Source organism: Gadus chalcogrammus, chromosome 7 (assembly GCF_026213295.1).
Source record: "Gadus chalcogrammus isolate NIFS_2021 chromosome 7, NIFS_Gcha_1.0, whole genome shotgun sequence".
NCBI classification, from domain to species: Eukaryota; Metazoa; Chordata; class Actinopteri; order Gadiformes; family Gadidae; genus Gadus; species Gadus chalcogrammus.
This window is the reverse complement of record NC_079418.1, coordinates 17,386,364-17,403,627: the sequence shown is the minus strand read 5'-3', so window position 1 is coordinate 17,403,627 and position 17,264 is coordinate 17,386,364. Positions and strand designations below refer to the sequence as shown.

The 17,264-nt window shown below is 45.0% G+C and overlaps 1 protein-coding gene across 1 annotated transcript; it reads left to right on the top strand.

Moving 5' to 3' along the window:
• The first annotated feature begins 1 nt into the window (after nt 1).
• On the top strand, nt 2–12,386 carry LOC130385336 (pterin-4-alpha-carbinolamine dehydratase 2-like). The gene is made up of 4 exons (XM_056593804.1): nt 2–174; nt 836–967; nt 8,788–8,868; nt 11,919–12,386. Exons 1-4 carry the CDS (start codon nt 88–90, stop codon nt 12,012–12,014), a joined length of 396 nt encoding a protein of 131 aa, XP_056449779.1. The 5' UTR covers nt 2–87; the 3' UTR covers nt 12,015–12,386.
• Nucleotides 12,387–17,264: the final 4,878 nt, after the last annotated feature.

Sequence of the window (17,264 nt, the reverse complement as noted above, 5' to 3'; positions counted from 1 at the left end):
TTTTAATCAGGCAATATCCTGAACGCCTATGATCTCAAGCATACGCTACAACCAGAACTGTTGACCACCACAGCGTTTGAAGGGCTCATGTTTACCTTTGGCATTAAGAGTGTGTCCTGGAGGGTTTCTAGACTGGGGAGCCTCCTACCAACGATATCAAGACATTCTAACATGGTGAGAGAGAACTCGGGTTACCGTGCGTTGGTAGCGTCCAACTCTTATCTGTTGCAGTGGCGCATACTACAACACATGTCCATATTTCATTGCGTAAACCTCGGCCCATAGCTCGACGGTTATGAACGATTATGATTTACCTTTGGTAAAGTGAAGACGTTACCGGCGCATTACTGTATACCTACCGTATGTTAAATTGAACCATGAACCAGAACGACTTAGACGACATCTTGTTAGTGAGACACTGCCCCCCTGCGGACATCTGGTAGAATGTTATGGCATTCTGCTGCACGCACCCGGGATGTATTATAAGAACACACATTTAACACACACACGCACAACATATAGACTGAGTGGAATGTAGCATGCCTGCTTCAACCTCCTACAATAACAACGTGAATATACGGTGAAGAAATAAATAATAGATTGAAGTCTAAATAAAAAAAGCATCTTCTATTATTATCATTGTAGTCAAATGTGTAGTTCACACATACAATTTAGACCGAACTGTTCCAAGATAAAACAATGTGAGTCAATAGTGTCGTAATATGTTATGGTTATTATAATTACTACTGCCTGTTGTGTCAACACCATGTTATAACCAGTGTAAGACAGTTGTTCATAATAATTACATTTATGCATTCTCGTACTATGTCGCCAGGCCTCGGAGTCCCACTGGCTCACGCCAGCAGACCGAGTGCAGTCGGTGATGGAGCTGAGGGCAACCGGCTGGGCGGAGGTGGAGACCCGGGACGCCATCTACAAAGAGCTCAGATTCAAGAGCTTCAACCAGGTGTGTTCGTGTTCGTGTGTGTGTGTGTGTGTGTGTGTGTGTGTGTGTGTGTGTGTGTGTGTGTGTGTGTGTGTGTGTGTGTGTGTGTGTGTGTGTGTGTGTGTGTGTGTGTGTGTGTTCTATCCTTTAGAATCTGATACTGCATCCACCACTGTTCACACAAACAAAATACACGTGCACCAGTATTTATTTACAAGCTGCTAAAATTCCTTTAGATTATTTTTATTTTAGTCTGGTTTAATTTATTTTATCTGCAAACTTACTTGCTTTTATAAAAGGCAGTCAAGGAAATCAAATTGCTCGTACTTTAATTTGAAAATTTAAGAGCAACAAGCCTAACACAGGCAACATTCCCTTGGTAACGTATGTCATAGTATTTGTATAACGTATTTATTAATTTATTCCCGTTTGTAGCTATTATTAAAGTAATTGAAGTTTGTTCTGGAGATCCCTCTTGAGCTTCAAAGCGGAGAGAGTCTGGTTTCTGTGAAACGAAGCAACCCATTCACATGGAACCAGTAAGCAGCGTGCTCAGGGGTCTGCGTAGACTGCACCTTCCCAAGGCTGCTTAGCGGCCCCTCTAGTTGTTTTAGACCCCAACAAACTCTGTTTTTACACTTTCCCTCTGTTTGAAGAGGTGGGCGGCGCTGCGACGGGCTCCATGTGGTCCCCCGGCCCCAGCCCCTCTCCTCTTACCCACCGTGTCAGGCCCTATTAGGCTGAGGAATGCCAGGCCCCCAGTTGGCAGCAATTGGGGTTTCGATCAAAATGATTTCTTTTGCAAACAATGAAATTGGTTAAAATGTTTCATCTGGTTGACAGAAACCACTAACCACCTCGTCATTAGGGTTGGGTTTTTTATGTGTATTTGCCACTCTCCTTTACCCTGTCCTCTGCTTCTCTTTGTTTCTCTCTCTCTCTCCGTCGCTGTGTACTTGTCAATCCCGTTCTTTTTTCTGATCTTGTGGCCCAATGTGGGGCTCACGTTGCAGTGTTCCTTCTTACTGCTCATGTCTGTCTGTGTGTGTGTCTGTCTTTCTGGCTGTCTCTCTATATTAGACTTTTTTTGTGTGCACACACATTTGTTTTTAAGCTGTTTAGCAAATTGTTAATCCATTCCTTTCATATTTTGATTTAAATGCCCTTACTAGAGGGAAAACATTAGCAGTGGCCTGCTGGTTTTAGTACTTATCAGCGATTGGCTTTGGAGAGATTTAATCTTAATTCCCTAATTGGACTAATTTGGGTTTTGTTTAGGGGTGCATTCTCAATTGTGACCTGCAGGGGGTGGAAGAACTGCACTCATGGATGGCCAAAGGCCTCAGTGGAATATTATTTATATATATATAAAAAAATGTTTTTTTACATTCTATGGCACAGCTACACAAGGGCCCCCCAGTTAAAGATGCCAGTGGGCCAGAAGGAGAACATGATAGTTTCATACACATTTTTTTAGTTTACTTCATTTCTTTGAGCACTGCAAGTGGAAAGTGTTGTGATGTTGTAATGTTGTAACATCCAACACAGTAATTGATCTGTGGCAGTACGGGCACACACTGTGTCCCTGTCTGAGCCGTCCGGGAGCGCCATGGTTCCTCATCAACAACGCGGATACTAAATCGGGTTTGAAGGGTTCAATCCCTTCTCCGGAGCCCCTTTGGTCCATCAGAATTCCGGCAATCACATGTGCAAACGAGCCTGCTGTACAGACTATTTCCTCTGGTTCTAATGCTTTGATTTCTATTTTATTTGGTTTCACCTCCCTATGTCTCGGTGTTGGTGTCATATAAACAATAAAAGGGGAGAATTTTTTTTTTGATGCTGTTTACGCACAAACCTTAATGTCTCGGTTATTAGGATGCCAACCATCTGCTTCACGTTTCGCAGAGAGGAGCACAAATTCTCGTGTGGCACGAAGCGTCAAGACTAAAGATGGTGTGTGCTGCTCAGAGGTTAGCTGCTCGCTGCACCACCACAGCTTTTGCAACGCTTGCTGAGCTCGATGACTCAATGACTCCCCCCCCCCACCATTAAGACTTCCAATGTTACCCCCCCGGCAAATATATACCAAAATGGACTCCTGAGTGTCAAGCCATCCTCCCCCACGGTTCAACTCCGCTTAACGTAACATTTAAATAAAGTTTTCAACCACGGGTTACCCAGTTGTCTTCATAAGAGGCTCAGGCGCAAGATATTAACCAGATGTCAAGTTCAAATCAAACATACAAATAACAGTCACTCGGCCAGATCTGGTCAGAGGGTAGTCTCTTGGGAAAGGTTATATAACCGTTTCTTGAGTGGGACTCCACATGTAACTGTCATGGACCATGTCAGATGCCTTTGTCTTCCAGTCACCTGTCCTTACTGATCTACTTAAATAGGGGCCACGTTTGATCATTCAGACGTTGCCCCTCTTCTGAACGTACACTACGGCCTATATCTGGGTGAATGCTGTGCATCAACATAATACAGCTGTCTGCATGGCCGGGATGCAGATGAATGACGTTGTCACGTTCAATAAACGTCCATAGTCGGAATTGTGCAAAATAATGATAATGAAGATAATGGCCTACAGCTCATTGCTAACTCCTACCCTCGTGTTTAAGATGAGAGAGTACAAATAGAAGTGTGTGTTGTTAGAAATGGTGCTGCATGTGTCGGACATCATGTCTTGAACTGGATTGGAACCAGGGTCCGTCGTGCTGGGGGGGTTTAAAGCGCCCTGGGGGCCCGCCGCAGGGAGCACGGTGTGAACGCTGCTCTCTTAGAGACGTGGCTTTCGGATCAAATTGGGCTTCTATTCTACGCTTTTTTCTTCACTGACTTTCACACCATTGTAAAATAAAATAAACATAATAAACACTGAATTAATTAAAACAATCTTTAAAAAGGTTTTTCCTCATCAAATGGCACGTGACGTCCGTTTGGTTGTCTGCGTATTATTGGATGCATTACTAAAACTATCTTTGTATTTTAGTTCTTTACTTATGTCACCAAATAATGGTCAATGATGTAATACCCGCCCTTTTCCCCAGGGGGAAGCTTTATAACTGCTCTGTTTACATATAACCCACCTTCCCTGGTGTACCTACGGTCCATTGGTCTAGGCTGACACCCCTCCCATGTTGTCATGGCTCTCCTTCCTCGTTCAGCAGACACAGCCTGGCTCTCAAGCCCTGCTCGTTCCCTCTCGTTATACGCTGTGCCCTGCTTTTGTTCGACACGTTGTTTTACAAGTAAAAACTGAGCCCCTGGATAAACTAACCTCTTAAAGGCCATCTTTGTTTCCCCATATGCACACAGGCACACCAATACACACATCTGCACACAGACACTAGGACTCGCCCGCGTGCACACACACACACACACACACACACACACACACACACACACACACACACACACACACACACACACACACACACACACACACACACACACACACACACACACTGTCGGCACTTACAGAATTACACGCTACTACTGTGCTTGTCGGAGCTCAAAGGACATCCAGACACTTGCATGCCAAGGACTTCCATGCATGCATGTTCATGTACACACGCTCGCACACACACACAAACACACACACACACACACCTTATCCCATCAGCAGAGTGCGCAGTTAATCGGATCAGCGGTGTTTGGTTCCTCGCTGTCCTCTGACTGGGCCGTTCCCTGAGAACCCCCGGTCGTCCCACCAATGACGTGGTCCCGGGCCGCCGCCGAGGGCTAGCCAGCCAGGACGGCTGCTCACACAATCTGGGAGATGTCAAAGCCTCTCCTTTTTAACTCCCCCCGTGTCTTGTTAAGCCCCTGGTGTCTCCCCCTGCGGTGGTTTGCTGGTGGCGGTGGCATGTCCTCATCGTCATTGTCCACAAGGTGCCTGTTAGACTGCAAGGTCCTCCCTGCACCTCCGTCTGAGCCAAACCTTCAGGGTCCTTTGACCCCCGTTATCACAGAACCAGCTAATGAATGAATTCATGGCACTCATAAAGGACCCGTGCGGCAGCCAAAGCCCCCGCGTCCCCAACCAGTCGAGGCCGAGAACAACACACCCCGGGTGGCCTCCGTCACCGACACGAGTCGGGGTCTGAGCATCAAAGTGAACCGTTTGGGGTTGTTTTTCACCTCGGATCCAAGTTGGAAATGTAAACGGGGGTGGGGGGGGGGGGGGAGATGTGAGCCAGCGAGCGGAGAAGGCATGCATACATTGCGAACACGCAATTGTGACACACTCCGTCGGCTCCATGGAATAAGTGAGCAGCAGCCCCCCCAGACATGTGATCTCGGGCCTCCAGTTACATGTTGGCTTGCTCTGTGGCGGGTAGAGGGGTTGTGGCTTGTCGGGGGTGGAGGGGTGTTTTGGGGGTGAGTGTGTGTGTCTGTGTGTGGGGGGGGGGGGGGGGGGGGAATCATCAGCCAGCTGAAGACATCTGGAGTGCCGCCTTGGCAGCACGAGCGATATGAAATGTAAGAGGTGTGGACGCCATCATCATCACCATCATCATCACCATCTCCATCACCATCTCCATCACCATCTCCATCACCCTCCTGATTGCCACCACAGTGGGATTCGGGCCGTCTTGCCTTTCAGTGCAGACAGCAGCCAACCGCTTTGCCCGGGATGACGGCTCTCGCAGGATAACTCGCTGGCGAGCGCGCTGCGGTGGCGTGGAGCGCAGAGCTGCGGCGGGCGCCCGGTTGGGGGGGGAGTGTGTGCGAGTGCACGGATGCAGGTGCATCTTCTGACTGATGCTGTGCGTTTCTTTGGTGTGTCTGTGCGTGCGCATGCTAGCGCAATTTGTTATTGTATCTGTGAAGGAATTCAGTTGCACGTGCATGTGTGCGTGTGCGGTTGGTGTGCGTGCGTGCGTGCGTATGGTGTGCGTGCGTTTATGCGTACCTGTGCGTGTGTGTCATGGCGTGCTTGGGTACGTGTGGGCGGTTGGTGTGAAATGCGTGCGCGTGTATGGCGTGCATGCGTATGGCGTGCGTGCGTGCGTGCGTGCGTGCGTGTGTGTGCGTGCGTGCCAGAGGCTAGTCCGAGTAGACACAATCTGCATGCACTTAGCTCTGGCAAGGCGGAGTAGGCGTCTGTAAGCCCCCGGCCTGCGCGGCGGTGGAAAGGCGATCTGTAAATAACACACACATGTATTTCAGACCAAGGCCTGGGCTCCAGCCCTGCGCCACAAGCAGAGAGAGAGACGTCTAAATAGTCCCGTCCAAAGTTATATGACAATCATTCCATAATAGCAGAAAATGGCCCCTGTGAAAGCAGCGTGTGTGGGGCGGGGGGGGCGGGGGGGGGGGGGGGGGGGGGGTGTATCAGTGGTCTCCAGGCGGGTGTTTGTGATTATTTGAGATGGGGCTCTGTGAAACGTCAAGTCAAATTAACCCACTTTGACAGCTAAAGCAACTCGGGCCAGTCAGGCAGGATGGTAAGGCTGACATGGCATAAAGCGGGCCGGCCGAGGGTAGCTGACTGACTGGTTGTCTGGTTGTCTGGTTGGCTCTGCATTTATTTGACTATTTGTCTCTTTTTCCGGTTTGGAATTGATTTGACAGGCTGTTGTGCTGATTGGGTGTCGAGCTGACTTGCTCTTTCGCTGGCTGGACATTTAGCAGACAAGTCGGTTTCCTGGCTGACTGAGGGGTTGACTGACTTTTTGAGAATCTTGAGTTTATAACTGAGGAGGCTGGTTTGCTGCCTGGGTGTATAACTGAGGAGGGTGGATGGCTGACTATATATCTGAGGAGGATTGTTGGTTTGCTGGCTGTATACTTGAAGAGGCTGGCTGGCTGTTCACCTGAGGAGGCTGGCTGACTTGGTGAATAAGGCAGGCTTGTCTGACCTGTGGCCTGGGAGGTGTGAGCCTCACAATACAGCCGTGTAAACAAAGAGGCTTGATAAGAGTCCTTGACCCCTGCTGACTTCAGGCTGCTTTATTTCCTCCGATGTCCCAAGTGGAGGGCAGCTGACCTGCAGGTGACACCCTCATCCAGGCAGGACTTTGACCCGGGTCCACTCCCCGGAAACAGGGGTTTAAAAGGCTTTCAAATCAGAAACCAATGCTTGGTTACACATGCATAGACCTCCGCCTTTTGGGTGGGGAAATGGTGTCGGCGTGTCTTTATGAGCGTGGTGCGCGCGGAACGGCTGCGCGCGGAACGTCTGCGCGCGGAACGTCGCTAAAACTTAGTTTGTCGAGCGGTTAATTTATGGAACCATCTAAATAACGAAAACATTTGTTTTTGCTATAAATGTATTCTTTGATTAGTTCCTTATTGGTTTTCTGTATTTATATATATTTAATATACATTTTGTTAGTGTGTGTGTGTGTGTGTGTGTGTGTGTGTGTGTGTGTGTGTGTGTGTGTGTGTGTGTGTGTGTGTGTGTGTGTGTGTGTGTGTGTGTGTGTGCGTGCGTGCCTCCGTGTAGGCTGAACCGTGTGTCTTGTGTTTCACATTCCATTCCCGTCCAGTTTACACTCCGTGCGTCGCTCCGTTTAAACATCTCCCGGCCGGCCCGGACGGCTCGGGGAGAGCTTCTATAAACGGAAGGTGAATGTGACGCTTCGTGTTTTTTCTTTCCGCAAGATTGGAATAATAGCGGACTAATAGTGTAGGCCAAGGCAGTAATGAATAGTGTAGGCCAAGGCAGTAATGAACTCAACAGTCAAACACAACTGCATATTTTGGCATTAGGAATCCATTTATTCTTCCAATGGAATATAAAATAGTAATATTCCTCATGACATTTTATAAAGGTAAAGGTAAAGAAACCAATAGAGAATCACAAAGGGCAGGCTATTCGGGGGTGAGAAAAAATATTATTCTCTTGAAAGTGACGGAGTACATTCTGAATTTATTCTACATGAATGGCCTACGCTATTCTGTAAAACATGATGGTTTAAACAACCATCAATAATGTCAATAATGAGACAAATGATCAGCACCTCTAGTACGCTCCCTAAAACCTAAACCTGTCATTAACGGCACCCATTATCTGGCACGCGCTCAAAAACCTTGCACAAATAAACCGAGAGAGAGAGAGCGAGAGAGAGAGCGAGAGTCTACGCCTACACCTGACATGACAAGCAGCTTATTGCAGCCCTCATTAGAGCCAATGGGAGTTGAGAATAAGCAGGCTGCCGCGGCCCTCAAATTGGTGCCAGTGGAGGTCAAGTTGCAGGAATATGACAATTACTTAAATTGATCAGGTGCTCGTTTCCTTGATAACCAATTTGATCGCAGCCCACGATCGTGTTACACGCGAGGGTTTCCGACCAAACGGGAGGTCCCCAGAAAATTGGTTACAACCATGTAACAACACGCTTAAAGGACGCCACGCAATTTCCTCCTGCAGACTAATTCTGTTGGAGAAAGTTCCAGGAACGGGTTGAGCGCATGGGCAGTGACAGCCTGTAAACAATGGCGGTTCAATTGATTTAATTAGGTAGAGAGGATGTATTCAGAGGCTTAATTGAGATTGCAGTGGGAAATTGCCCTGGAATTACTCGACCTACTCGCTCGCTGCAGTCCCCCCCCCCCCCCCGTGCGCATGACGAGGGAGTTGAAGCCTCCGCTTTAGATGACTACAATAATGCGCGTGGTGCACGTGGCGCGCGTCGCTAAATCTCACTCCATTTGGTTGATTTGTACATTAATGGAACCGTCAGAAATGTGCTTCATTATTTTTAACTTTTAATATCGAAATGTACCCTTGATGCCTTCCTTATTAGCTCGTTATATCAATATTTTTTATATAAATGTCATTATTGTGTGCGTATTTAATTCAAATGAATTCTTCTTTCTAACAGGCGTTTGGTTTCATGACGAGAGTGGCCCTCCAAGCTGAGAAGATGAACCATCACCCTGAGTGGTTTAACGTCTATAATAAGGTATGGATGTAGGCTGGTTTAACTCTATAATAAGGTAGGGATGTAGGCTGGTTTAACGTCTATAATAAGGTAGGGATGTAGGCTGGTTTAACGTCTATAATAAGGTAAGGATGTAGGCTGGTTTAATGTCTATAATAAGGTAAGGATGTAGGCTGGTTTAACGTCTATAATAAGGTAAGGATGTAGGCTGGTTTAACGTCTATAATAAGGTAAGGATGTAGGCTGGTTCAACTCTATAATAAGGTAGGGATGTAGGCTGGTTTAATGTCTATAATAAGGTATGTAGGCTGGTTTAACTCTATAATAAGGTAGGGATGTAGGCTGGTTTAACGTCTATAATAAGGTAGGGATGTAGGCTGGTTTAACGTCTATAATAAGGTAGGGATGTAGGCTGGTTTAACGTCTATAATAAGGTATGGATGTAGGCTGGTTTAACGTCTATAATAAGGTAAGGATGTAGGCTGGTTTAACGTCTATAATAAGGTAAGGATGTAGGCTGGTTTAACTTCTATAATAAGGTAAGGATGTAGGATGGTTTAACTCTATAATAAGGTAGGGATGTAGGCTGGTTTAACTCTATAATAAGGTAGGGATGTAGGCTGGTTTAACGTCTATAATAAGGTAAGGATGTAGGCTGGTTTAACGTTTATAATAAGGTAAGGATGTAGGCTGGTTTAACTTCTATAATAAGGTAAGGATGTAGGATGGTTTAACTCTATAATAAGGTAGGGATGTAGGCTGGTTTAACTCTATAATAAGGTAAGGATGTAGAATGGTTTAACTCTATAATAAGGTAGGGATGTAGGCTGGTTTAACGTCTATAATAAGGTAAGGATGTAGGCTGGTTTAACGTCTATAATAAGGTAAGGATGTAGGCTGGTTTAACGTTTATAATAAGGTAAGGATGTAGGCTGGTTTAACTTCTATAATAAGGTAAGGATGTAGGATGGTTTAACTCTATAATAAGGTAGGGATGTAGGCTGGTTTAACGTTTATAATAAGGTAAGGATGTAGGCTGGTTTAACGTCTATAATATGGTATGGATGTAGGATGGTTTAACTCTATAATAAGGTAGGGATGTAGGCTGGTTTAACTCTATAATAAGGTAAGGATGTAGAATGGTTTAACTCTATAATAAGGTAGGGATGTAGGATGGTTTAACTCTATAATAAGGTAGGGATGTAGGCTGGTTTAACTCTATAATAAGGTAGGGATGTAGGATGGTTTAACTCTATAATAAGGTAAGGATGTAGGCTGGTTTAACTCTATAATAAGGTAAGGATGTAGGCTTGTTTAATGTTTATAATAAGGTAAGGATGTAGGCTGGTCCATAAGCTTATCTCTTGCAGTTCTATGTAATATTTATGAATGTGTATTCAGAAATGGAACATGAAATGTTAGCCTATATTATATATCATACATATAATTTATTATTATTTGTACATGTAATTGTAGAGATTAAATAACAATATGTATTATAATTACACATTGAAAACGAAGGTGCTCTATACGGATTATATTCTAGTTAGTATAGTTACAGAGGCAGACTCTAAAGTCTAAAAACCACCACACAGACACAGACACACAGACACACAGAGAAGAAAGACAGACACACACTGAGGACAGACACACAGAGACAAGAGGACAGACACACAGACACACTGAGGACAGACACACAGAGACAAAGAGGACAGACACAGAGACAAAGAGGACAGACACACAGATACACAGACACACTGAGGACAGACACTGATACACAGACACTGAGAACAGACACACAACATACAGACACACAACACACACAGAGACAGTGAGGACAGAAGGATCTTCCGTGTGAAATACGGAGAGAGAAGGAGGCTTACAGCTGGCGGACCGACCAAAACGTAGCAACTGCTGAAGAGCAGTAGCTTAAACAATTAATCCCATCATATTGCTTGTGAAAAGCTCTGCAAAATATGCCCCCCCCCCCCCCCGGACACCCACACCCACACACGCCTACACATACATTCACACACAACCCACATGTTAGCACGCATGGCACGGACATGGATCCAACTCAGACTGGAACACAGTTCCCACCTCAGCAGTGAAACGTTGGCAGATCTGAGAACTGCTGTCGGAAACCCAGCCGACATGCACAAGGCGGTCGCCTCTGGGCTGCCGAGGGGTGCGGTAGGGCTTCTGCTGCTGGAAGAATGCTCTGCCTAATCCTTCATTAACACACTGAATGAGGAGGGTGCCCCCGTTGGCTCTCTCTCTGGCTCACTCTCTCTGGCTCTCTCTCTGGCCCTCTCTCTGGCCCTCTCTCTGGCCCTCTCTCTGGCTCTCTCTCTGGCTCTCTCTCTCTTGCTCACTCTCTCTGGCCCTCTCTCTCTGGTTCTCTCTATGGCTCACTCTCTCTGGCCCTCTCTCTCTGGCTCTCTCTCTGGCTCTCTCTCTTGCTCTCTCCTTCTCTCTCTGACACCCCAACGGTCTCTAAATGAGCTGAAGAGCTCCTCTCCTGTGGGGCTTGGTTCGTTCTTTCTGTTCTGTGTTGTTCTTCTTTGCTACTTTGTATTCTAACTCTGCTGTACTTGGCTTGAACGGAATGCATATTAGGTACAGCTTCTACGTATATGTGATACATGTACATATGATTAAAGATAGTCTGGTTTGTGATTCCCAGGGACGTTTAGCTGTATGTCTCCTAATCAGCAGCAGCCTAGAGCTCTTCAAAAGGTCAAACTGAACCGACGACAGCAGACGGCAACAATAAACAGACCATTTAAATGGAGATTTCAGAACCAAACGGGAGATTGGGTTTTCAATACAATGTGACGCTGCGGGAGATACATAACTTCTAGAAATATTACGAAACAACTACAGTATTGCGATCAGTGAATAATTCAAAGGCTAATGAATGATTCAAGTTCAATGGGTTGGTGATAAAATTCAAGTTGCAGATATAAATTGTGGATAAGCAGTAGCTTTGATGTATAGCTACAAAAAGAAGTACAAGCTCCTCTGATTATCATTTGCTTCCAACGTTGGGTCTCAACGTTCTCCCGCAGGTCCAGATCACGCTGACGACCCATGACTGCGGAGGGCTTTCTAAACGCGATATCAAAATGGCCAAGTTTATTGACAAAACCAGTATAAATTGCTAATAAAGTTGCTATTTGTATTACATGGTTATCTTATTGTTAGTAATTGACAAACTAAACTATATATCTTTATCACTGAAGACCTTTATCTTAACAAAACCAGTTGATTTAGAGAAACAAATGTCCCTGGGTTGCCTGGGTTTAATCTTCAGACACCTAGAAGTTCATTGTTTTGAATAAAATAACTTAATTGAAGTTGAAAACATCAATAGCGCAGGTTTTGAAAAATGTTGTGGGTCTTTTTGTAAGATTCTGCTATATGATTTATTCGATAAAAAATATTTGAAATATTTTCATTGCATTTGTTGAATACTGTTTTTGTTATGGAATTAAAAAATTAAATACTTTCTGCAATTCAAATTCCATTGTCTCACTAAATATGATGGGTTTCTGCTTATTGTGGTGAAAGAAAAACAACATTTTCGTGCAAAGGAATTTGGAAAAGAACGACTTGGAGATAACGTTGTGTTTTATAAATAATTATTTATAATCCTTTTCATTTGTAATTTGTTTTTAACATAAAACACACGTGAACATAAAAAACATTTGGTTGTAAATTGGACTTAGATATCAGAGATAGATATCAGCTTTCAAATATAAGGGTAAGGATCCGGTCAATAAGAAGGTGGGGTTGGGAAAGCAAGGCATTCTGGGAACTTCGTCCAGACAAGTTCCTTCTATTTGCACCGGTGACATTGCTTTTTATTATGCGTTCGTCATACTCAGCATTCTCTAATGTTTAATTTAAAATGTGTAATCAGAAAAAAGTATTAACGACGATGCCGCGATGCATATGAAGCTCCTGATGTCGACTGGTTCAGAAGTTAAGACCTAGCTCCAAAGTGATTCAGCAGACCCCTCGTCTTCCTTCTGACAACTTTGGATCAAACCCAGCAGGGACGGGGTCAGAGAGAGGGAGGTGGTTCTTCAGATTTACGGTCTGGTCCAGGGGGGAGACAGATGTGGCTGTAGCAGTTTTTATGAAACTGATGCATGAGGTGAAACTCTGTGATACTATTTACATATTGGACACTTAAATTAAATTTAAAAAAATGCTTGTAGGGGATAACAAAACATATTTGTTCTGAATAGTGTGTGATCCTGCCCCATTGTATATCTGGTATAAAACAGCAGTTTCTGGAATAGATTTTTACCAAGCGCTACTAGGTTTGGTGGCGGAATAGCTCCTGAAATACAGCCGAACGGAAAGATCAAGGACAAATGTGGAGATGAGCAGCAGACTTCACTTTCACGGAACATGTGAAACACAAACAGTCATACGAAGCATAGAAGCTAATGTTGATATATGTCAGAGAACATGGAGGATCCTTGAACCTTTGACCCCCTTATCTATCTGTCTTTCTGGGAACGTCATGAACCAAATGAGACAGTTGTTGGATCTGTTCTCTATTAGATAGTACTCAGACAAGCCCTGGGTCTTTCTTCTCCAACATTTAACCCAAGGCTGGGATTTAGAACTAGATAATTCCGCTCTATCGTTCAGCGTGTGAGTGTCTGTCTTAATGGTGGCCCGTCTGTCACATGCTTCACTGATGTCCTGTCTACATGGACTATGTGTCCGGACGCCTTCGCCATGACCATGTCTCCCTGTGGTACTGCCTATAGAAAGATAATTACAAACTACAATCAACCAACTGACTGGCCTGAGGCTTATGTTATGCTGTTTGGATCATTATGTTTTGATCAGACACGACCACCACATCTCCGTCCCGACCTTCCTCTGCCTGCCGTGATGTCTTGGTGTACACAGTTCCTGAATGAGAGCCAGCAGGGCCCGGCCAGATGTGTACCCTTCCTGGAGGTAATTGGGCTCAGCTGATGACCAGAGGTTGCAGACACAATGTGCCCTGCCCTCCCGTTAAGCTACAGCACTCTGTGCTGTGGACCCCTGGCTCCCTAATCTGTTTCCAACTCTACCTGCCATATCTGCATCGCAGGCATTCCACGCCTGGCCCATGAGTAGTAGGGTGGGGGGGGGGGGGGGGTGGAGGAGAGAGAGAGAGAGAGAGAGAGAGAGAGAGAGAGAGAGAGAGAGAGAGAGAGAGAGAGGAGAGAGAGAGAGTGAGAGAGATGAGAGAGAGAGAGAGAGAGAGAGAGAGAGAGAGAGAGAGAGAGAGAGAGAGAGAGAGAGAGAGAGAGTGAGAGAGATGGAGAGAGAGAGAGAGAGAGAGAGAGAGAGAGAGAGAGAGAGAAGCAAGAGCGAGAGCAATAAATGAGGACATGTTGAATAGGAAACGTGAGTGCTTGGGGGGGGCATCTCCAAGATAAACCAGGAGCAAATGGTGGAGAGGAAGAGAGTGGAGAATGGATGAGGGGAGAGACAGGCGAGACAGAGGGCAGCTGGGGGAGTTCACAATGGCTTTCCCCTTTATGTGTGTGTGTGTGTGTGTGTGTATGTATATATATATATATATATATTTATACCTTGAGATGGAACAATAATAACTCTCCTGCCGCTTCTGAGAGTGACAGAAGGGGAACGAGAGAGAGAGAGATTGAGAGAGAGAGAGAAACACACAGACACACACACACACACACACGCACACACATAGTACAAGGACAGGCGTTCATTTCAGAGACAAGAGAACGGCATGTAGAGGGAGATGCAGTCTTTCTGTTTGAGTTTTTTCCCTCCTCTGTGACTGCTGAGTGTGCGTGATAGCCAGCGATATTTCTCCTGTAGCGTGCTAACAGTAGTTCCACTCCCCTCGCGTGCAGGGGAGAACCACTTGATACCAGCTGATGATAGTAAATACAAGATAAGAAGGTCAAAGAAGTCAGTGCGTTATGATGAATGTGTGTGTGTGTGTGTGTGTGTGTGTGTGTGTGTGTGTGTGTGTGTGTGTGTGTGAGTGTGTGTGTGTGTGTGTGTGTGTGTGTGTGTGTGTGTGTGTGTGTGTGTGTGTGTGTGTGTGTGTGTGTGTGTGTGTGTGTGTGTGTGTGTGTGTGTGTGTGTGCGTCTAGGCCAGGGTGTATATGCAGTGTGTACCGGTGAATGTTGGATCTAGATAATAATAATAATCTATAATATGAGTATAATTAATGCAGGCTCGCTGTTTTGAAGGGCATGAATAATAAATGAATAGTGAAATGCCTGGGTAGCCCTGCCCATTCTTCCGGCGAATTGAGTTCGCCCCGCACAAGGGTCTGGAGAAGAGCAATACATTTATTTCTGCTTCCGATACGTTTTTAAGGGAGCCTATCGCCAGGCTGGCTTTTCCCCTTGGTGCGCTATTGGCTGGTTTAACACAATGATGACAGGGAAGAGACGGCAAGCGTACTGAGTCAGTTGAACTAGGCCCATTGATCACTCTTCTTGTGCTGAAGAAAATGACGGCAGCTTCCCCAGACCAACGTGCAATCTACGATTGGCTTGGTCTGGTAATAGCCAGGCCAAGTGAAATGCTGATTAAGTACAAAATAATCACACAGACTACAGAAGCCTACAACGTTAACAAACCTCATTCTAATTATTATTTGTATGTCCTTCTATAAGTAAACCATACAGGGCATTTAAAGAGGTTTATAAAAGTGAAGCATATAGGGCATTGATGCATATGGAGGTTTTCAGAAGTATCATAGAACAAGGAGTATTAAAGTCAAATAGGTACCAGTAATAAGAAGAAGGCTTTTTTCTTCATCCTTTCTTTCCACCAGGATTTTCTCTGTGTAGTCATATGTGGTTTCACGCAGGGTCCAGGAGATCCAGCGAGAGAATACCATGTTGTAGGTAGCACAGCAAGAAGGTCCTTGGTTCAAATCCCCTGCATAGGGAGTTAGCATAATCTTCTCAGGGTCAGGCATTTTAGGTTTTCCTCCTAGCTCGCCCAAATACATGCAGGTTAGTGAGATAGATAGTAGCAGGTAGCATTGTAGTTTGTGGAATGTATCATGTTAGGGATAGTAACAAGCAAGTAGCATCTTAGGGTTATTGGCAAGTATTAGCATGTTAGGGTTAGTGGCAAGTAGCATGTTAGGGATAGTAGCAAGTAGCATGTTAGGCTAAGAAGCAAGTAGCATGTTAGGGGTAGTAGCGGGTAGCATGTTAGGGCAAGTAGAAAGTAGTATGTTAGGGTCAGTAGCAAGCATGTTATGGTTGGTAGCTAGTACCATGTAGGGCTAGTAGCCTGTTAGGGATAGTAGCAAGTAGCATTTTGGGTTAATAGCAAACAGCATGTTAGGGGTATATGCAGGTAGCATGTAAGGGTAAATAGAAAGTAGCATGTTAGGATCACTAGAAAAGTAGCATGTAGGCCAGCAAGAAGCATGCTCGGGGTAGTAGCAAGTAGCACGTTAGGACCCATAGCAAGTAGCATGTAAGGGTTAGTACTAAGTAGCATGTTGGGTAAGCAGCAAGACTCATGCTATGGTCAGTAGCAAGCTGCTGATAAAAAAGTGCAGTGTCCAGTCGAGGCTGATGAGGTCACCATTAGGGTACATTTAATTTGAAAGCAAATCCCTTCCCATCTTATCGCTCATTCGATAATAAATAAACATTTGCTAGAAAAAGCTTCTTGGACAGATAGGAAAAAAGAGAGGGTTTAAATAAAGTGGGAGGAGATTTGTTAAGACGCCTAACTGGTAGTTTGGAACTACATCATCATACCGGTTAGTTTGGTTAGTATTTGATTAAATATTCAACCAAAATGCAAATCTCCATAAACCGTATTATTGCATAAGTCGCTAGGGTACATGCTATGGGTTTAAATATTACGTATGAAAGAAGTCGCCTTCTATATTAAAATAAGTATGACATGCAATACTACAGTTGACCGTTGCTGGTACTGTACTCCTTGAGCATACAATCCTTTGGTACTTCTGAAAGTGCCATGATGCTAGATTCAACATGGCCGCTAATCCTAAAATGACCGTTTGCTCAGGACGTGTATACATCATTACAGTAATTTATACCGTTGAATTCGGACCTGCATCAGCATGCATGAAGCGGCCCAACAAGTGCTCATTGGGCTACTCACAATCCACCATCAGCAGCTAGCTGCAGTAACTAGGCTACCGTCACTAGGATACCATAACCAGGCTACCTTAATCAGGCTACCGTAACCAGGCTACTTCAAAACCATAACATTTGCAGTTGTCTTCGCATTCATTATTTTGGTCATCCATTATACTGTATGATTAAAAACATTGTCAATTTCTTAATCTTATTCTTGAACCTCTCCAAGGTTTTACTAACAGCCAAGAGGAGCATCGCTTTTGCTATCAAGGAGTTCA